Source organism: Nipponia nippon, unplaced genomic scaffold (assembly GCF_047370975.1).
Source record: "Nipponia nippon isolate SJK-2023a ecotype South Korea unplaced genomic scaffold, ASM4737097v1 scaffold_2, whole genome shotgun sequence".
Classification (NCBI taxonomy): Eukaryota; Metazoa; Chordata; class Aves; order Pelecaniformes; family Threskiornithidae; genus Nipponia; species Nipponia nippon.
In genome coordinates, this window is record NW_028262336.1 from 32501404 (window position 1) to 32524400 (window position 22997).

A 22997-nucleotide genomic window follows, 5' to 3' on the forward strand; every position below is an offset into this window, starting at 1 on the left:
CAGCACTAACCTATCATGCCCTGGCTGTTCCACAGTCCTCAGGTGGAAGATGGCGTATGAGTTGCTGGATAGAAATTACTATGATTATTTATTGCTTTCTATGCATTTTATTTTGGTTGCTTTGTAGACATCACATCTTGGCATCACAGGTTGGGCTGTTGGGCTCTCCAGAAGACTACTTTGAAATATTAAGATTACCTGCCTATTGGGCCCTCCTAAAAAGAAATAAGAATATAAAAAAATGAGGAGGAGGGGAACATGGCAATGCTAGAACAGTGATGTCCAGACCCCATATTATAAACAGGTTTTCATGCCCAAGAAACCTTCTTGCTTCTGAAGGGAGAAGGTCTTAATCTGGAAAAAAATTTCCAGGGGAACTCCTGGAGATATTTCATTTTTTTTTTGCTGTCAGTGTTCTTCTGGTCTGCTTGATGTGATATTTGCATAGTGTAATGAAAAGGGTTTCAAGAGACATCTGATCTCTGTCTTGGCTGCCATAAAGAGGATCAGCCTTGAGAGTCCCTAGCTCTCTGCTCTAGTTCTGTTATCTTTTAAATTAAATCATTAGCACATATTTGTAATGGACCTGCTATACCTGGTGAAATTTTGGCTCTCAGTTCCTTTCTTTGTAACAGATTATGCACTAAACCACATGTGACAGATGGAAAGCGTGGTAGGAGGCAGTGAATTGAGTACATAAGAAAGGGAGATAGAGTAAGGTGTATTTCCATGGACCGAGCATTTTTGTACATAGCAGTGTTTGTATTTGCCGTGAACAGTTTTTATGATGAAATATTCAAGATTTGTTGGGGCTGTCTTTGTGGAACGGCTTGTTCCGTCTGTACGCAGAAGGAACAGTGGCTGCAGAGAACAGAACAACTGCAGGACTGCTGCAATATGGCATGCCTGAGGGAAAGATACCCTGCCTGATACCACCATTCCTCCCTTAGGTATGGAGTCTCCTCAAATGTCATGAAGTCCCCTTTTAATAGACCAAACTTCCAGTATGGATACTTTATCTATATTATAAACATTTATCTGCTTCTAATCTTCCATTGCCTTTTAATTAGAGTCTTAATTGTTTCTTCTCTGAGGCCATTAGGGAGCTGACAGGCATTGCACAGCTCAGTTTATTCCTTTCGGGTCCTAATTCAAAGTCCACCAGAGACTGAGACCTACTCCACAGGTTTGGGAGAGCTTTGGATCACGATCAAAGTTGTATATTAAACATCTGATACACATTGGTAGGGATGTTTCTGGACTGGATTTCTATCAGTGGTGGCTTTTGAATACTTGAACAGTATTTTATATCCCTTTGGAGGGTAAAGGAAGGCAGATGTAGCAAGATTAAGATTCATGTTTTGTGTCTTAAACCCTGGATCTTGACTAATTTAACAGGGTTTTAAAACCCTCTTGTAGTTGTGTTCAAGTCCTGAGGGGAGAGTCTTAAAGAAGAATTTGAGCACAGTTATAGAATAAGCTGTTCTGGAGCACAGACTGGCAACTTTCACTCAACTGTTTCTAATTCACCTGTAAGTTGAAAAACACATACTGGATCTATTCTGAAAGACTTGTCTTTTGAAAGGACTTAGATCTTTGCCTCATTATTCGTTGCTACAGAAAGAAAGAAAAAAAACCCCATCAATTTCATTGTAAAATTGGAAAGGGGAACAGATCAATTGTTCTTCAGGGGAATAGTTGTAGAAGGCCAGTTGTGAAGGGTGGGCTTGGGCTCATTCTGCACTACCTGCTGTGATGCCTCCCTTGAGCTGATGTTAACCCCTCTCTCTTGGTGTTGGCTCCCCTTCCTGCCCTTCCCCACACTGTAGATTGTGGTGGAAGTGCTGTGAGTGAGTGCTTTGCTGTGGTCTTGACACACAACTGTAATTGTACTTACAGCCTGTATTTCTAAAATGAATACTCTGCAAAAATGCTCTGCAAAGGCTTGAGTTGCTGTAATAAGGTTGCATAACATGAGGCCAGATCAATCCCTCGTAAAGCACCAAACTTGATTAGTCAGGTGCTGGCAAACAGTGGGGCAGTTGTGTTGTGAAGGCAGCTGCTGGCCTCTGTCTTCCCAAGAGAGCCTGCCCTTGACTCGTGGTAGGAGAAGGGCATTTTCCACAGACTGCAAAGCTAAACCTCCTCTACTTCACAGATGTGTAGATGTCGCTAGTGCCTTTAAAACATGTTCTTGGCCAGACAAGAATCCTTGACTGACTCGAAACCTTTGGTTTTGGACTCTTCTACACTTTTTCACAGCATCCATCATGGCCCTATTGGCAGTTAGAAACTCATTGGTGCACTTATTATCTGAAAAAGTAACTCATTTGTTATCTTCTCACTGTAAAAAGATACTAATGGGAAAAGAATTGGAAAATTATGAAAAGGGAAGGGAGATTTTCCCATCCTGGAGATCTAAGTGTAATAAATTAATACTTCTTATGCAAGGGTGAAAAAATTGAACCTAATGGCTGGTTAAAAAAAGTGCCAGCACAATTTAGCTGGACTGGCTGAGTCATAAATCTTTTTTGTTATGGTGGTGCCTGGCAGCTCTGCCACAATCAGATTGATTTTTTCTCCTTTAGTGGTAAGCCCCTGCCTCTTCAGTTCACATTAGTCTGCATCAGTCAGAAATGTGGAATAAAAGTTGTCAACCCTGATGTGCCTTACGGCTCCCCACAAAGACAACTCTTAAACATCTTGACTCTATTGCTAGACACAAGGTTACCAGTAGTGTGATGATGACGACGACGATGACAATAATAACAATAATGATAACTGAGCAACTGCTTTAGTTGGATTTTGTGTTGGCAGCTTGAATCACACAAGACCTGTCCAACGGAGAGAGAAGCAGTCAATCACAGCAATGTTAGATGCCCATCTCAACCTCCCTCACTGTCTAGAGGAGCAGAAAGATGCAAAAGAGGGTGATTGTGGCCAGGGTAGTGGGACAAAATCCAGGACAAGTAGGGAATGCTCCGAGTTAGTGCAATCTTTAGATCACTCTTCAAAGACTAGTTGTCTGATGGAGCGCAGCCATACAAGTTTAAGATTTCCGCTTTCATCAGACGTCCTGGAGCAAAGCTTGGTTGCACAGGCTGCCTGCCTGCCCACAGTAACGAACTCATGCTCCTTACCCAGTTCTGCCTTCCCGCTCTGAGGCACTGCTGTCTTGAATGGTTCAGCGGTGGCCACAGAACAACTTTCAAGTACATAAAACACAATTTCTTAAATGGCAACATGGGAGAACAATGCAAGCTGTTAGCTGGGCTATTTATTTTTCAAAGCCATTCAGTTCTTCACAGCTATAAAATACTAGGAGGAGCTGGCTTTGAGTTTTATAATCACAGACTAATTTAGGCTGGAGGGGATCTGTGGAGTCATCTGGCCCTACCCACTGCACAAAGCACAGCCAAATAGACTGAGTTGCTCAGGGTTTATGCAGTCAAGTTACAGTTATCTCTAGGGATGGTGATTCCCCTATGATCCTGGGCCCCTGTTTCAGGGTTTTACGAGATTTCTGGTTACAAAAAAAAAGTTTTTCCTAGTGTCTAATCAGAATTATCTGCGTTGTGACTTGCATGTGTTGCCTCTTGTCCTGTCACCCTGCCTCCATCTTCTCCGTAATCTCCCATTAGGTAGGTTCACATAGCAATAAGATCCCCCTGCACTGTCTCTTCTCCAGGCTGAACAGTCCCAGCTCCCTCCTCCTCTCCTAGTGCATGTACTGTGCTCCAGCCCCTGACCATTTGGTGGCCCAGTGTCCCAGGACTTGCTCCAGTACATCCGTGTCCATCTTATACTGGGGAGCCTTGAACTGGACACAGCACACAGGAGGTGGCCTCACAAGTGGTAAACAGAGAGGAACAGTCACTTGCCTCAAGCTGCTGGGTACACTTTTACTAACATAGCCCGGGATGCACCCGGCCTTATTTGCCATAAAGACTTATTTTGATTTGTATCATTCACTTATTTAATAGCTTGTGCTAAGAGTTGTGGTTTAATGATTTGCTTAGGACTGTGTTTGCGGAGACTTCTACTCATTTTACTGTAATGAATGTAGTGTGGGCAGCAATGTTCATTGTACGTGTGAACCTGAGCCCATTCTTCTTCTTGGAAAGGCTGTACCTAAGGGCAGAGGTAGGCAGTGGTGCTTGACAGCTTCCCTTCTCATCTTGTCTTTTTCCTCTTTTATTGTCACTGTCACTTTGGTGACATCAGGGACATGCTGACCTCTTCCAACTCCATTTAGTAACAGCTATGAATTCAATAAAAAACCCTGGGGCTTTGGCTCCCCTATTGGCCTTGGCCAGTGCCATGAACTGTCCTGAAGCAGATGTCTTGCCTGCCCTTTCCCCTTCCCTTGCTATGATAGTGGCCTGCATTCACACTGACCTAACTACGACATTGCCCTCCTCCAGTTCTCAGAGTATGAGGTCAACTCCTGATCAGTTTTGTCTCGGGCAGCTATTTGTACAGTTCATGGCTTGTAAAATTAAACTGCTGGGGGGAGCCTACAACCTGGTGTCCTTTGCAGGGCGGGAAATCCCCTAGAGTGTGTGTTACCCACCATTTATTTCTGAGAAGTCAGTGGAGCTGATCCAAATATTCCTTCTGAATTGGTTTTCTAAATAAAATTTTGTCATTCCCCAGAAAGCTCAAACAGGTTTCTGATAACCACTGAAAATCTGTTTTTGTTGATTTCTTTCATTTTTGCTTTGTTTTCATGTTTTGCATGTTTCTTTAAATTGAGTTTCTTTATTTGGATAACTTGTAAGAATGGAATATCTCAAATTCAACAATCCTATATTTATTAAAACCCTGTTTTTTAAACAAAAGTTTTGTTCCATTCTGCAGACATCCCAACAAATGAAAATTGCAAAACCAGGAAGAACAGAAATCTTGGAAATCTTAGTGACTCATTTTTTTCTCTAATTCTCTTGGGAATGGCAGGAATGAAGGTGAGAGAGTGAGCAAGCAAAAGCATGAGGCTGGTCATATGAGCTCTTTGTGCCTTTCACATTTGTTGTCACAGCGGCTGCCTCATCATTCCCAGAAGATCCTCTCTCTTTCCATCTCTTCTGCCAATACAGCAGGTTTGGAGAAGTGGCGAGTGGTGTACAACCAGAAAAATGAGATGAGGTTGCTTGGCAGTTATACACGTTGTTACAGGAGGAAATGTTTTTTATATCAAAATCAACTTTGTAAACTAAACTATAGATATTCAGCATCACTTACTGGAACATTAGCGCCTAACATTAAATGACTTGTTAAATTAATCTGACTTGTAAGCTGAGAGCATGCCTCATTGGATATGGCTATTTGGTAGCATATTCTCCCATTGAAGCTCTGGATTGTCCTCCTCACTTAGTGAAAAAAGCAGGCCAGCCTCCCTGCAGGTGGGCAGCACAGATTAATGCTGCTATGAATTGCAGGTGGGAGTCCTGAGAAATATGTGGCTGCTCAGTATAAGCAGACCATGTGTGTATGCTGCAATTGGTGCCTATGCTGCTGCTTGGACTCAGGCTCAGACTCACCAGCCTGGTGTTAGTTTGCTCCTCTTCAGTAACACAAATGAGCAGCTCTCTGAACCCCGTTGGCTACATTGGATGAACTAGAGCTCAGCTGCTTTGTAGCATCAGGGTGGTGAAAAACAGGCAGAGCACATCAGCAAGTCCGAACCTGTGTTTGATTTTCCTTGAAATACCATGGTTGAGGCCACTGACCACTGCAATTCTTTGTGATTTGTTTTTGCTGGAACCCCTTGAGGACTTTCTTGAAGTGGCCTCAGGAAACCCAGAAGCTATGCCATAACTGGAGTTTTCAGTGCTGGCAGGAGCTTTGTAGGATAGCAAGCATATACTCGTAAGTATTCTCTGTTGTTTTCATGTACTTCATGTAGCCAGTGGGGTTAGCTGCTGTCCATAGCCTTGTTCTTTTTAATCTGTCAAATGTTGATTTTGAATTTCTGGTTTACTTAACAGCTTTGCTTGCTTGTTCTTCAATCTTTCAGGTAACTTTTGACTTTACAGTTACTGCTCTGTTCAATTTTGTGAAAACCTTCTGCTGAAGGTGAATAATCTCTCTGCTTATATTCATTAGAAATTGATGTAAATATTTGTAACTTTAGAGAGGTCTTACTGTTATCAGGGAGTGTAATGTAACATGTTTATCCTTCATTACAATTCAGTGAGACAGAACAGGATGAAACAATGTTATACATCTGGAAGTAAATAAGCGCCAAGGGGAGAAGTGAAAAGATCTTTTAGAAATATGGGCAAGAACAGAGTTTGCCAAAAATACTTCCCATGGTTTTGAGCTGCAAGATAGTTAAGTATGCTTCATATCTGGAGATCAAACACGAGTGAACAAGGTAATCAACATGAAAGAATCAGTTCATTTCGGCAAAAGTTCCAGGGGTGAGACACTGCCCTGACTCAAATCAGTGTGTGCCTGGGATGCCATCGCAGGTGCTCAGCAGCCTTCGTCTCCAGGTTGGTAACAACCTCGGATGACCAAAAGTGAAAGTCTAAAATTAGAAATGATAGCTATATTTTTCTTTTTCCAAATCAGCTGTTTCAGTGCTGACCCTTCATTACACTGTTCCAAGACCAAATGGACAAACTGAGCATGCTTAGGTTAATAGCCATTTTCTTTAAAAGTGTTTAGAAATGTAAAAGGCACTTCATTGTCCTGAAGCACTTCTCAGGAGGGCTCAGAAATCATGTTCAGTGAGCCATTTCTGCCTGGGGAACCCTTTGACCTGGATAAGGCTGCTGTGCCCTTTGCAGAGAATCATCCCTTTGGTTTTGCAAAGTGTAGATCTTTGTGATGGTCACTGTGTGAGCACAGGGGACAAAAGCACTGCTCAGTGCAGCTCAGCCTCTACTTTCTTGGTCCATCCAGTAATACACAGTCATTCCTCAGTGTCTGAGCTGGATCTGGTGTCCCGAGGACTCCACAGTATCACCTTCACAGGTGCCTTGCTTCTGTGCTAAAACTACTGGAAAACACCATTGTTTGAAGCTATGTCGGAGGCAGTGGTGTTTGTTAGGTGTCTGGCACTGCAGGGTTTTAGGGGGAGTCTGCTGGTGGTGGCAGGTGAGGTCTGGGCTGGTCAAGGAGGAGAGTGCCAGCAGAGCTTCCCACTGTGCCCTTCTGCTAGGGAAACAGCAGCAGGGCCAGTGTTAAAGCACAGCTTTGTGATCCAGTCATTTCTCTGGCCGTGGAGATCATGAGTGTTGCAAGGAGTAATGTGTAGGCTCACGAGTGAGGAGTGGTGAGCAAAGACCACCTCTCTCTGCTTGCCACTGTGCTAGGAAAGGAGCAATGCTGACAACGGAGGTCTACAGGAATGTGCAAAGAATGGGAAACTGCCCTTTCTCTCTGCCCAGAGTGACCTAATACAGTTTGCAAGGACATGATGTGCAAAATGAAGCTCTTCTACTGCAAGTTTGATTTGTGTTCAGACCAGAATTATTTAATAATATCTAATTAGGTATAAGGAAATGTTTTTTAATACAGAGGGGTCTCAAACCTGTTTTTTAGGAATCTTACTTTTTAACATATGAGTTACTGCCTGAATCTGAATATTATATCTGAACATTTACGGTTGAGGGAGCAGCTGTAGTCATGAAGAGCTGAGCAACTAATTGGTGAGAAAGGTATGAACGATGGACAACAAGCTACTATTGAACACTCAGTAACATGTTGATATAGTACCGCGCTATTCAGAGAATGAAGCTGTTAAACAGAATGTGCAATCCCTTTTCTCTACCTTCCCTGAAAGTGATATAGACTCCCCCACCAGAATTTTGCTTGAAATATCATAATCAGCATATCTCTTTTCTCATAAACTTTGCTCCCTGACTTCTTGCCATTTTGTGTATTGTTCTGACTATTGTGAAATTGTAATTGCCTCATTTAAGCCTTGTAGTCTTCTTCACCAAATAGACTAATCTTTTCTACCTGTAGAGAAAGCTTCCTGAAAGAAACATCACAATGAAATCAGAGTGCCTTTCTTTGTCGGTGTTCAGAACTCCAGCTCATGACTACAATCACTCATGCTAACGTCCCTAATTTTCTGTGTTAGAATTAATAACAATGAAATGTTTTGTTAGAGTTAACAAAATTAAAATGAGAGCAAGGAACATAAGTGAAAGGGATTGCTGGCAAGCACTAGGGAAACGGGGATATATGAGAAGGTGAACCTAGATGTCTAAGTCTAGCACCTAGCATCACGAGATGTTAAAACCCTCAAAACAGAAAGAAAGAAAAACTAAAGACTGGAGAGCCATTGTATTCTGACCATTCCTGAAATGATGATGATCCAGCTTAGAGCAGAAGCCATTTATTCTTAACCCTGTTTAAGGTGTATTTCAGTCAACGTACATTGGTCACATCCCAGAGCACAACAATCAAATCTACTTTCACCAGTTGCCTTGCAGAAACACTTGGGTGTGAGAAGTCCTGGTTCCTTTCTTCCTTTCATCTACATCCCCTTAAGAAGCAATTTGATAGCATAAACATCTCTTCTTTGAAGAGCAGTAAAAATTTCTAATGAAAAACTGTAACCCGAGCAAGGCTTATTTGTAGAGAGAGCAAAGTCTGCTGAGATGTTTTGAAAGGTTGAAACTGCTAACATACATATCAAAGGGAGATATTTGTTAGGATTGGGCAAGGATAAGGGGTAACTATGGCAATTCATCAGGGAGAAATAAAAAAGACAATAACTCAGTCCGTCAAAGGGGTTGTGGTGAAGAGTGGGAACAGCTTTATACAATGTTTGTCTAGTTGATAGCATCATTTGCTATATAAATAACCATCTATGTGAACTTTTTATTGCTTTCCAAACACATTTTCCACAGCTGGCAAGTGTGTTTGTTTACGTATCTATAAACCATTCTGCAAATCCTGCTCTCAAGCTCCCCGTGTGTCAGAATTATAAATGCACCCTATTACAAGTTTATTTGTAAAATTATCCATATGAACATAAGGTTATCTGTCTAGCTTTGTTGCTTATTTTTTGGCAGTTATAAATATGTAGATCATTTTCTTTCCTCAGTGCTGTTTCAATTTTCATGTTTTTATTTTTAGGCAGAGGGAATTGCAAGAATGTCATCTAGTGCACCCTACTGGCCAGATACAACTTCACCAAGTTTGAGAGTCTTGCTGGCTCGTATTCTTTTCCTGTCTTAGAAAATGCTGTTTTCTGTAAATTAATGCAGGTTTAGAGGAGGGATTTGAACCAGGCTGCTTATGATTCAGGAACCACATTACCAACAAGGCTATGGGCTGTTCAGGATACTCCTCTTTCTCTCTCTCATTTTTTTGTAAATCCCTCTCTCAGTTTCTCAGTTTCTTTCTCTTCTCTCAGTTTCTGTTGTAGCATGCCTCACTTTCCCACTTCACTTCTCCAAATTTAAAAGACTTTCCTCTTATTGGTCTTGGTTTATTTTCTATATCAGAATTATACATTTGGTAGTCTTGTTTAACTTTTTGAAATGACTTCTTTGTTTATGATCATAAGGCCTCCCTTAAAAATAGATTTCACTAGGCAAAAAAAGCTTTAAAATTTCAAGCCTATTGTTAGGAAGAGGCTATTAAATTATCATAAAAAATTCTTAAATGTAGATTTTTTTTTTTTTTTTAAATTTAAAACAAGAAAATAAGTTCTTTAAATCCAAGTTTTTGTGCCTGCTGTTTAGGGGAGACAGGGTTCAGTATATCTGAGCCTAAGTTTTTTTTTGTTGGTCCAAGGAAAAAAAATTATTTTCTCAAATTCCATTACTATAAACGTGCATATTCTAACAGACGTCTTAACTGGTTTCTAATAAATCTCTTAAGTGGTCTCCAGAAAATAATATGAAAGCAGTGGTCGCACTTTAATATAAACCAACTATTTTGAGTGGCGATTATCAAATACTGCTGAACTGAGATCAGTGTGTTAGTCATGTTCTTTCCAGTTAGTTCATTTGCATTTAATGTTACAGCTCTCCCATAAGGAGCAGAGGGATGCCAGAATCCTGCTTTTTAGGGCTGCGTAAGCGTGGGAGCAGAGCCTTTGCTGGTAAGGGGCTATTCTACAGCTGTACAGCTACAGCTGTAGTCTGACACTAAAAGAAGCATAAGTGCCTCAGAAACGACTTCCCTGTTAAAGGTGGATGTTACTTTAGTTTTTCAGAGTTAGGATCGATCCTTGCATCGCACTGGCACTCCTACCAGCTGTTAGCATAGTGGGAAATGAAACGGGGGCTGCAAAAGGTGGAAGTAACAGATGCGTTCTTCAGATATGGTGATGCTTGGTTGGACTTTCCCCCCTCCAATCCTGAAGGCTTGTCAGTTGCTTCATGGCAGCCTAATGTACTTCACACCATGACTGGGTTTTTTGGACACTTGAGAGATGTGTATCAGTATCAGGAAAACCATACGAGTAAATCTTTGCAAGAGTGTTAGCCTTTGAACACAAAAGGATGTTTTTCAATATCATTGTAAATAAATACGGAAAATTGCATATTGGAAGGATCCATAACAAACATTTTAAAAAACAGTCTTGTTTTGAGTTTTTGCTGATGCTGTATAAAGTAGTCAGATTGACTTCACGTCTTGTTGAAAATGCTTTGTTGAAGATTCTGCCCTCAAAGTAATCTTCATGGTAGAATGAAGATTGATGAAGATGAATGTGCACAGTCAAGGTGTAGTGATACTTCCCAAGCTGATATTTTGGTATCTGCCTTGGTAAAGACATACCTACTTCTTTTTGCATGTCAGAAAGTTATGGTGATGCTTCCAAGGGGAATTGAGGGGTCCTTGATTTGATCTTTCTGCTGAATTTTAGTTTGTTTAGTTATTTCAATTTCATTTAATAAGATGCGTTATTCTTCATTTCCTATCCTAACATGCAATGCAGAGCTCACATGACACTACATAAACAGTTGTGTTTCATACTAGAGGGAAACATGCTTTTGGAGCCCTTAAGGTGGAAAGTATTATATATGTATAAAATTATATCACCTGCTCAGTAAAACTTTAAACAGAATAATATCAATAATTAATAAAAATAATAGCAAGTGTTTATACTTAGCATTTTCCACTGTGTTACTTCTCATTTAAAGGGATAAATGTTATCAGAGTGGGGAAGCTGTGAAAATAGAGGAAGGATTGTTTCCACTGGTCAAACTTGGGAGTGGCTTTTCTGATGAATAACATAAGCTAATGATTTCAGTCTGGTTTTGGCCCATGAGCAACGATACTGAATGATGATATTGCTATAGATGAGATCACAGTTTCTTAGATTCAGCTTTAATGTTTTTATATCCCATGACTTTGACCAATATTGGCAGGTATGATGGGTAGTGTGTTACTTGCTCTCCAGGACTGGAGATCAACTTACAAGCAACTTCTTTTGCTGCTCTCACTCTACATTGGGTGTAAGAAGGAAAAGAGAATATATGATGGCCTAAATTTGCTTTTAGTGTTTGCCAGGATGTAACTGGAAAATATTTGTAAATTAAAAAGAGAAAATGTCTAGTTTTGGTAGAAAGTTGGCCTGATTGCACCTTCAACAAAAATAACCCAATACATGTAGGCAAAGCACAGAACAAGTGGCTACTTCTGCACAAACATGTTTTGGAAATTGTGCTGGTAATTACAACATTAATATTTCTGATGCCATAGTTAAGCGGCATTACTTGATGCCCTCCCCTCTCATGCAGCTGTGTGCTAGAGAGCTGACCCAAACAGAACAAAATGGAGCAGCTTAAAATGCTAAATGTAGCTACGTATCCAGTGTCAGGGTAACACCTTAATCCTGGATGGCTTCAGTGAGTTTTCAAATCACTGCATCGAGTTTCTTTTTTAATATGGACTCTTCTAGCATTTTAACTTAGAATTTGCCAGCCTGAGCAGTCTGAGAAGTAGCCCCCTCTGGTGAAGACTGATAATGGCTCAGTGGCAGCTGTGGTCAGTATCAGACCAGCAAAGGTGAGCCCAGAGAGCCATGTGAGTGTGCAGGGGTGAAGACGAGGTAAGGGAGGGAGGGTTAAACAATGAAGAGTGATGAGGCTTAGGACAACAAAGCTACATTTGATGCACTGCAGAAGTATACTGTCTTTTGATCTTATAGGTATTTTCAGTGAGATGTATTTTGTACCTACTACTTGCCAATCATTTTTCTGGAAAATATGGTGTTCAGTAACCCTGAAAATATCCACCACTCTTTGGGATGTCAAGTTAATTTAGTTGCAATTCAGAAATTTCAAAATGGTTTCAGCTAACAAACAGCAATTTCCTCATCGTCTCACCCAAAGGTGATGCAGATGTTTGAAACCTCTGTGCCTACTGCACATATCAGAAACACTAAACATTTCATCTTGATTTCTCTTCAGTACCACCTACTTCCTGGAAAATTTGGAAGCCTTGCATTTACCACTTCAAATTCTCTGCCAAGTTCCTTTCAATTTTTTTTTTTTTGCTCCATTTTTGTCTCACACGTTTATTATATGGTGACAAATGCAGTTGTCTTCTGACACCACATAATAGATGTGTGAAACACACACACATGTTCTAGTAAGAGACTGCTCTTTATTTCCTGGCTCCAGTTGCAAAACATGAGTCAGGGTTAGAAAGGTTGTACCTCTGTCAGAGATGTGTAATCCACATCCTCAAACTTTCCTAGCTTTTGCTACAGTAGTGGGGAAAAATGACAAATCTGGTTCTTCTATTTCTATACTGTTTCCTCCTCCCCAAGCACATCTTTTCTTCATTTTATAATCACCATTCCCTTGTATTGATTATATTTACTCACTTCAGAGACTGATGCTGTCATCAACAGGAAAAAAATCCCTCCATCTCCTAAAACAAGTATACCAGCACTCTGACTGCAGGAGGTACAGCAGTTTTAGAGAAAGCATCTCCTACTATTCTGGCTTTAATGCAAAGAAGAAACATTACTAGTCTATTTGCTGTGAATTCCAAGCACTATTTTCTCGGCGTCAAATTGCCCTGGTTTTGGCTGCGATAGAGTTAATTTTCCTTCTAGTAGCTGGTACAGTGCTGTGTTTTGGATTTAGCATGAGAATAATGTGATAATACACCGATGTTTTAGTTGTTGCCAAGCAATGCTTATACTAAGTCAAGAACTTTTCAGCTTCCCATGCTCTGCCAGTGAGGAGGTGCACAAGAAGCTGGGAGGGAGCATAACCGGGACAGCTGACCCAAACTGGCCAAAGGGCTATTCCATACCATATGACTTCATGCTCAGTATATAAACTGGGGGGGAGTTGGCCTGGGGGCAGCAATTGCTGCTTGGGGATGGGCTGGGCATTGGTCAGTGGGTGGTGAGCAGTTGTATTATTTGTTTTTCCTGGGTTTTGTTTCTTTTTCTCTTTTTGTTATTTTCCTTTTCATTACAATTTATTATTATTTATTATTATTATTTTATTTTATTTCAATCATTAAACTCTTCTCATCTCAACCCATTAATTTTCTCAGTTTTGCCATTCTGATTCTCTCCCCCATCCCACTGTGGAGGGGAGGGTGAACGAGCGGTTTTGTGGTGCTTGGTTGCCAGCTGGGGTTAAACCACGACACAAGTGATATTTGATGTTCTGCTGTATCATTGTAGGTAATGACCAAACAGCCTCTCAACAAGACTCTGGTGACATAACATGACTTATTTATATATGCCAGCTTTAAGTGTTCTGTACACTTGTGCAGTGTGTAGGGGGCCTCAGTGAAAGACAAAATCAGACAGATCTTTTGTGAACTAAAGTGGAACAAGCCCCATGTTACAAGTTAAAACAAAAACAAGCAAACAAGCAAAAAGAGAAAACTGAACACATTATCACTTCCTACTGGATCCAAACAGGCTAGGAATTTCATGTGTGAGGCAGTTATTCTGCAGTTACCCACATGTGACTGGAAGCAGCAGGAACTATGGTGGTTCCATGTTAATAATAAACAGATTTTTGTATTGATTTTTTTTTTTCTAAATAATTTTATCCCACAAGGTTCTAGTGGTTGAGTTGCTGCTGCAATAGAATGACAAATAACTGGGTGACATGCTGTGAAAAATTTAGAAAATGAGAAATGCTATCCCATTTTCCAAACAGAGCAGAAACAACACTAATTCCATTAGGCAAGATGGAACAGACAATTAAACTGGGCATGCTTTTAATGTTGAAGCTAACCAGATAACTGATGCCTTTTTCAAATGTAATGACTATTGAAGTGATTCCTTTAACGTGAAGCAAACCCACTGATTTTCCTTTCTAAAATTAAAGCATTTACCTTATACAAAGTATAAGAAATGTTACCTGTTGCCTCCACCATTCCTTCTAGGATTACAACAATTTCTAGCTCCTCTTTGGGCAACTGGGCTTTGGAAATCTCCCAGAAAGGACTCTGCTGGTTAATTTCATGGCTGATGATCAGTGGTGAAACCAAAAAGAGACGATCATCCCCTGTGTAATAACCTACGTTGATATCTGTCTGGTTGAGTGGTATAAATTCCCCCTCCTTTGTCTGTTTGGATTTGATCAACTTGGCTCGTATTGATGCCTCTACAATGTGTGAATTCCTAAGGTCTCCTACTCGGAACATCAGACACAGCTTTCCATCCCGCATGGAAATAACTGCGTTTGTAGAAAAAACCAAGGTTTCTGCCCTCTTCTTGGGTTGGGATATTTTCACAAACATGCAGCCAACCATGAAAGCGTTGACGATAGAACCTAAAACAGACTGCACTAAAAGCAGAATAATTCCCTCGGGACACTTGTCCGTGATGACCCGGTAACCATACCCAATGGTGGTTTCTGTCTCGATTGAGAATAAAAAGGCTGAGACAAACCCATTGAGGTTGCTGACGCATGGGGTCCACGTGCTGTCCCCTATATGATCCATATCTCCTCGCATGTAGGCAATTAGCCACCAGATCATTCCAAAGAAGAGCCAAGTCACAGTGTAAACCATGACAAAAATCAACAGGTTGAACCTCCACTTGAGATCGACTAAGGTAGTGAAGATGTCAGTCAAGTAACGGTAAGTCTCTCTGACATTCCCATGGTGGACGTTGCATTTCCCATCTTTCCTAACATACCTCTGGATTTTTCTCTTGGCACATTCTTTGTTTATATTTTTTGGCAGATCCTCTCTAGCTTGTTTGGGCAACTTTGGCTGATGAATAGTGACAGGGCTCTCTATGTCCTGCTCCATTGAGTCTTCTTCCAGTACGTTAGCTGCCATTAAAAACAAACAAACAAGAAAAAGGCAGGCATTATTTTTCTTATTATTTCTCTAAGTCAACACACAACTTCCTGTATTACTGGCATGAAATTGCTATTAATCAATAAAATTATCATCCTTGTTCTTTGCTCACTTATTAGATGTACAACACAAAAGTCAAATGATGCCAAGCATCCTCAATTTATTGCTTAATAGAAATACTTTGAAGGAAAACTCTCTTTCTCATTTCCTATTCATCAGGTCATCCTATCTACACCCATATTTAAATTCTGCAAGACGTGTTCAAGCAGATCTTTCTTCCCCCCACCCCCCTTTGCAGTTTAATAAATTAGGTTTCTTATGCACCAGGAAAGATCTTCTGGGAGATAGTAGATATAAATGAGGAAATGGATTCGCTTGGGGGTTTCAGTCAACAAGATGAGCAGGGAAAATGGGCAATTGTTGAGCTATTTTTTCTATCAATCAATTGCACTGCTATGGGGAAAGTATTAAATAAGTATAAGGAGTTTAAAAAACCCCAACATTTTTTAGAAAGAACCAATAGTACTCTTGTTGAAGGAAAGGAGGGCTTTAGTGTAATATATACCAAGAGCAATTCAAGCACATTTCCATAGAAAATCAATGTCTCGCTGATACTGAGACAGGGAATTGTTTGTCCTTCTCCCAGTAACATAAAACATACAGTCTTCAGAACACGATTTCATTTTAGTTCAGTATGCCTGTGGCCTTTAATTCAAGTGTGCATTTTTCTTTAACTGTATGGGCCTACACAATGTTCCCCTGTAAGTGTCTTACAAGAATTTAAAACCCAAAAATGCCTTTTTTTTTTTTTTGGCTTACCAGCCTTTTGAAATAAATAGCTTCATTATGTTTATGTGCAAGAAAGAAGAGTTTACTAAGGAGGATAGTGGTATAATCGAATGGGTTTTGCATGAAGGTGAGGTCTGGGGTAACTGTTGTCTGTTTACTGGAAAAAATTCTGCACTCTGGGGCTTGTTCCTGCAGGAATTTCAGGTCTTGAACTCCTAATTTTCTCCCTTTTGGCTAACTGCTATCATTCTGCTGCCAGGCAGTGAAGGGAAAAGGCGTTTGCTGGCTCTGCCTAGATGCTTGGCTCTGAATATAGTAGCACTGTTGTACCATTGGTTTATGGAGATGCTCTTCCTGGTCAGTCAGGGTGTTGACCTGCGTGTTGTCAGTGCACCCTGTAATGGCCACATTTTACATTGATGTGCTGCGGTAACTGCTGTGCACGCTCAGGTGTGGGCTGACCAGTCCTGCTATGGGTGGTGACCTTCATGCAGAGAGCTGGGAGCAAGCAGCTTGGGTTGGGAATCACTTCATTTCCCTGAGCTTCGGTTGCCTCTGAGTACCTCTTGCCTGGCTGGGAAATGGGGGCATAAACCCATCAAAGCTCCTGCTTGACACAGCAGTCCTGTCTCTGGCACCCCAGGGGCTTGGGTGTCTCTGCCTGGCACTGCCCTGGGCAGTAGACCCAAACTCTTTCACGTGGAGGAGCTACCAGGGAAGCCTGGGCTCTTGTCCAGAGAGAGGGTTGCACAAGAAGCTGCTCTTGGTGGGTCAGTACGGCTCGAAGAGCATTTTAGTCTTGCACTTTTAGAAACATGTGCTACATAGCAGATGATCTGTGGAGTCTCACAGAACCTGTAGCTTTTTCAAGATGCGCAGATTCATCCCTGTGGAGAAAGATCAAAGACCCTTGTAAAGTTTTAGGGGGTGACTGAAATACCCAGGAAAAAAAAAATGGGTTGGAGACTGGTAGTCTCTCCTTCTGGCCGGCTCCACTGCCAGCCAAGCCTCTGTTCAGTCCTGTAGCCTTTTCTGAGTTAAAAGAAAGGCTCAAAGGCCAACAGTAGCATGGAAACCTGATAGCAGTTCTGTGTTTAAAGACTGTGTGTTCCATCCTGTGTCACCTTTTCAGTTTGCTGGTGTGTCTAAAGAGAGCATTATTCAGGCTGATGGTAGCGACAGCACTGGAAGTTGTGTCACAAGGCAGTCAGTTCTGAATACACTTAGCCCAGTTGGTGACAGTGTGCCTACTTGCATTATCATTAATAGTATGTAATGTATGACGAAATAAACACAATAAAAAGGCATTGCAGGAACTTTGTGAGGCAGACTTAAGCAAAAGCCAGAAAATTTGAAGTTAAGTCTTCACACTTTACGCTTAATTCTCTATTGTGCCTAAGGAAATTTCAGTCCACAGGAGCTATCACATCACTGCAGTAATAGACCCCTCAAATACTTATGAACAGCCTATGACGGCTCTGGCTTTGGAGGCTTTAATGCGATGTATGTTAGACTAGTAATGCTGGTTTAATGTGGTTCATTATCTTTAAGGCATTATGAAAATTTTGCTTTCCCCTCCCAGTTAGAGCCTGGCATGAACACAGAGACAGGGTGGAGGTGTCCTCTGTTGCCTTTGAGAATATACATTACTTCTGACCTTGCTATTAAAGGCAACCATGTCCTAGACCTCCCCGCCTGAGCATCTCTTACCAGAAACGGAAAAGCATACTAAAAACCATAACAGGGCTGGGAGGGCACATACATGCTGATTTTATCAGTGGCATCAGGAGAAATCTGAAGGGATGTCCCCATCCAGGGATGCCTACCAGTCACACAATGCACCCAGCTAGGCTGCTTTGCATACGGTGTTTATTTCCTATAGAAGTACTTGCTAGCGCTGAAGCACCTTATATTCATGCAACAAATTTTAGTGATGTTTTCAAAATGCTTTAAGTTGAGTAAGCCCTTGTGCATCATAATCAGCCTTTCCTGTCTTTTACAGGATGTGAGCTGACCCACAAAGAGAGGTAAGGGCCACATTTTCTCAAGTGACCATAGGTTTTGTAGCAGGAGCAAGGAGCCGCTGTGCTCCCCAGCACGTGGTGGTGGGCTGTCACTGTCACTGTAAGTGGGCTTCAGAGACCTGCCCCTTCCAACATGGGAGAATTTTTCTTTTAACCTTGAGAGGTCACACCAGAGCTGACTACCATCCGGATATGTAAGAGGGCAGCTTTGGACAACCAAACCCAGTGACTGCATTTAACCTGTCTCTCTTAGTATAGCATCTCGCTAACACTCTTGTGGGCATTTTAATCTCCCTGGGGGCATCTGGCCATTTTGTAAACTCTTCAGGCTCTTTCCAGTGCTGTCATTTCTCAACTCTCAGGCAGGCTCTGAGAGGAAAAATTAAGGTCAAGTTTTCAGTCTTTTTCTCTTTATGCAAGATGCCCTTTTACTCTTTCCCTCACCCAAATTCTCCTACTGTGAGACCCAATGAATACCTGTATGGGGAGGTTTCTAGATCAGAATCACAGCCTGTCACCGTCTCCTGGCCTGAGTTCTCACTCCAGAGTGAACCTTGGGAGCAGCAATTCCCGAAATAAGTGATCCAAGAATTGTGCATTTGTGTGTTTCCATGGAAATGCTTGATGAATAAATTTTAAACACATGGCAGGATCCCTGTTCACCACTAAGGCTGAGGAACAGCCACATATTGTCAGTGCCTTTGCCACAAAACACTTTGACTAATTATATTTTTACTTGATATCAACCCAATTAGCTTATGCTGTTTATTTCATTTAATTTTCCTTTTGGTTATATAATGGCTGTCATGGTTCCAGGAACAGAGGAGTGAATAGCAGCTATCTCACTTGAGAGCTATTTTTACTCTCTCCGCTTCTCTTCATGACAAAAATATATGCATATTATTAATCTGTGCTGCAAAAAAAATATGTACTTCTTCTGAATGCTTCCCCCTCTCCCAGTAAACATTGTTTGTTTGGACACAATGGCCAGTATCAATACTGTGCCAATTTAGAGTATTCTGTTCAAAGTATTTGTTTCAGTGAGTCCCTTAGGCAAATGCATACCACATGTATGAGATTTCAGTGGCTTGTTTCATTTTCCAGCAAATGACAAGGAGTTCTCCTAAATAAGCCCCTGAATAGTTCACTTCTGTTTCATCATAGCAGTATGTACGGGCTATGGCTATATTAGTAAATTAAATGTGCCCAGGCCTGTTCTTTAGCATGGAGGCTGAATGGAGTGGTACAGCCCACATTTGTATTATTGAACTGCTGTTGTTTTCAAAGCAGGGTAGTGTCATGCAATCTGCTTATTAGGAATAGTCTGTGTCCCATGATAACACCTGAAATGTAGACAGGAATTGTGTGTACTCAGTTCTGCACTGGTCAAAACCATGCCAGGGGCTTTTCTAGGAATTTTACCATGAAAGGAATTGGGTGCCAGTGGTCGGGAATATTTTATTTTCAGGTAAAGATGCAACCAGTGTTGGTGTCCTGGTCTTGTCTATTCCAGAATAGCATTGGAAAGGCACAGTCCAGTGTTTCCAAGCACATATTTTTATTTAGAGTCTGCAGAATAACAAGAATCCAGTGACAACAACAAACTATGAGCTGTACAGGAGACGCTCTCATGACTTTCATGGCTGTGAATGTAACATATTACTATAATCCCTAAGGAATCATTTTATCATTAGCAATGTGATTTTTTTGTACTTTGGTAGTGCTTCAGAGATCCTGTCGTGATACTGTGCAAATACAAAGCAAAAGGAGGTATGTAAAGGGCATACTTGTCTAATTTAAATACTGGTATCCCATTTTGATCATATACTGTAGCAGAGTTGTAGGATGACCTGCAAAATAATTAGGAGTTTCAACAGAGAATATTACAAATTATAACTGACCTTTTTGTAACAGAAACTGATACAGAGAGTTCAGCAAATGTTTCTGTAATTTAGTAGACTAATTTTATCTCTTGTAACATAGTTGTGAATGGTTTGTATGCAACTTTATTGAAAATTCATTGTTTTCAGAAAATCATTTACAATCTACAAATTGTTCTCATGGGCTTTATTGCACGTATACAAATGTTGAGAAGACATCTTTTTGACTGTGATTTCTGTCTGCGTGCAGGTCATTGCCCACTTTCCTAATAGGATGAGGGCAACTTTTAAGGTAAGCAGGTGTTTGCTTTTGTAAGGTCCAAGCTTGCCTTTTGTGAACATTTTTCAGTATTCACCTCTCATTTGCTGTGATCACAAACCTCCCTGACACTGAACTCATCTGTGGAATATTTGGCAGTACCAGGTGGCTCTTTCTGTTCCCCACTGCCTCTGTGAGGTTGTTAGGCTTTGACATCAGGAGAAGGCGGCATAGCACTGCGCTGCACAAGGCATTTTCTGCAATGTTCAATACTCTGCTCTAAGTCTGGGTCTTTCTGTTTCTTTTCTTGCCTGCGATGCAAGAAGAAGTCAGAGAGAGGAAGCAGAGGGGGAGATTTTGAAATGCTTTGCCTGATCTCTGGCTGGTTTTAGTCACTGTTTCAGAGCTTTGTAAAATATCAGGTCTGATGAGCACTGAGGGCACAGGAACAGATATTCTCAGAATAGAGGGGGATTTGCCTGTTTGATGAACTCAGCCTGTATCACTTGCAGCGAGACCAGGTAATCCATACTGCGAGACATTGTGTATTACCACTAGATATGAGGAGAAAAGAGTCTTGTTTACTGAAAAAATGGAGCTTTTTATGATCAGCTAACAATTGTAAGCAGTCATGATCACAAAATGCAGATTTTCTTCTGAAAAAGAAAGGAATTAGGATCCGGTCCTCCGCTGTTGAAATCAATGCAAGATTGTCTGTTCACTGGGCTGGGAACATTGTCTAGTCCTCATTTTGAAATGTTGAAATGTTCAATAAACACTGACTTGGCAAATTTCTTCAAGAACCAAATTACTTATTTGCATCCATAGAAACATAAATATAATTTCAGAGAGAGCATGCGTGTGATTTAAATTTATATCAGCAGCAGTTTTCACTAGAAAAGAAATGCAAATTGAAGTATATTTATGATTAGAAAAGACGCTGTAAGGATGATACCTTGTTTTTTCACGCTACCTGCTTCATCATTGCCTTCTAATCCAACTTGATAAAAATAACGTTCTACTATTTTCATTTCTTTTAAGCCTGTACAGCTGCAAAAAATCAGCCTGAGTAATGCTTTGCCTCTATGCAGTACAAACATTTCCATTCATTTCTGATTCTTGGCCCTTTTATTATGGAGGATGGAAAATGAAGCTGATACATGAATTGAAAAAAGCACAACTCCATTTTTGGTAGTCATTTGACCTTGTAGTTTTTGTCTTGGATTCTAACCAATTTCATTACAGAATTTACCACTAAAGGCTCGAGAATGCTGTTTTTACATCTGCTTTGCTAAATGTAGCTTCATTTGAAGCACGGGGAAGCCAAACAGCCTCCGCTTTGTTATGTATATGGGACAGTGTAAACAGGCTAGACATTCTGAACCTGCAAAGATGTGTGGAGACAGTTGATTATCAACGTCTTCTGCCTTTCATGAGGCCAGGGATCCCAAATTGGATTATAAAATTGTTTACTACCTGAAGTCTGAGTGCTTGTCGGTGTTAATTCAGAGCCATCTCTAGTGCAAATGCCTGGCATCGAAAACAGATTTCTGGAATAAGGAGAGTTTGCTGTTACATATCTCTGCTCCTGCCTGATTAGTCTAGTTATACATGATTTTTACCAGACTTTTGGCTTCCAGAAAAGCTTGAGCTAGAGGTTCAGAGCAGGTAAGGGTTCTCCTGAAAGCCTGTGAATCTACATAAATTAACCTATTGTTTTTGGTGTTAGCATACATGCTGGCCATTGGCCCCCTTATGTATGTAGTGACTGGGACCAATATCCAGAGTGGTTTTTGGGAGCCCAGTTCAGTGCAGTCTATATGCTATTCTTTTGAGCAGACTCAGCATACGTATGAGCTATTGCTGATATCGCACGTGTGCTCTGGCTTGTGCTGTGTTCTTATTCATCATATTCCCCTGGATGGTACAAGTAATCTCTGCCACAAGCTATATCTAAATTAACAACTCCCTCTTATCCTTTATGGCAGATGGCCTATCACCCTTGTCTAGTGCTCACTACCTCTTTATGTTCAACCACCCCACTTTTGTTCCCTTGCTCTCATCAGAAAGGCAAAAGCAAAGATGTTTTCAACTTAAGCAGGTAATAAATAGGAAAGTCTGAGAATGACAAACCTGTAGAGCTACAAAAAAGAGACAAATAGGTGTCCCGTGCAATTTCAGAGAACGTTGAACAATGGAGACTAAGCTCAACATGATGGAGGGAGCAGTGGTTACTCCGAAAATCATGGCCTACCAATGGAAGGCTAGACAATGGAGGACTACCAGAAAGGCAGAATGAAGATTCCTGGCCACAATAAGCGAGCAAGGCTGGCACTAAAATCAGAGACTCTTGCATGCAATTGCTCATAGCAACGTACAAAGAAGTCAGAGTGGTACTCTCTCTCTTTTGAAAAAGTCAGGTCTCCTTTGCTATAGTGTTCTTGTCCTATCCACAACCAATGCAGAAAACAGCCTGCTCAGAAGCAGTGTTTCTTCTGAGAAGGTGAGAAAGATAGAAAGGATGCATTTTTTGCACTTGGAAAATGCATACTGTTGTCACCGCTGCTACAAGCAGTGGAGCAAGATCAGTGGCAGAGACAGGCCAGGTGTCTCACCTTAACTCATGCCAGCTGGCAACATCAGACCTTGGATCTTGTATAGTATTTCCATGTGGCAAAACTACTGACAACTGCTGTAGTAGGGATAATAGGGATCATTAATGATTCACAGTGCCGACAGGCCTTAATAGCTGCAAATACTGGCCACATGCTTTCTTTC

At 41.0% G+C, this 22997-nt stretch overlaps 1 protein-coding gene across 3 annotated transcripts in view; it reads right to left on the minus strand.

The window, feature by feature from the left end:
- The window catches only part of KCNJ6 (potassium inwardly rectifying channel subfamily J member 6), a 164387-nt gene that overhangs the window by 29038 nt on the left and 112352 nt on the right, over positions 1-22997 (minus strand). For all 3 annotated transcript variants that reach the window (XM_087757188.1, XM_087757185.1, XM_087757186.1), the window contains one exon: positions 14319-15239. In XM_087757188.1, coding sequence (XP_087613314.1) covers positions 14319-15216 — 898 coding nt within the window. In that variant the 5' untranslated portion in view covers positions 15217-15239. The remainder of the gene's footprint in view (positions 1-14318; positions 15240-22997) is intronic.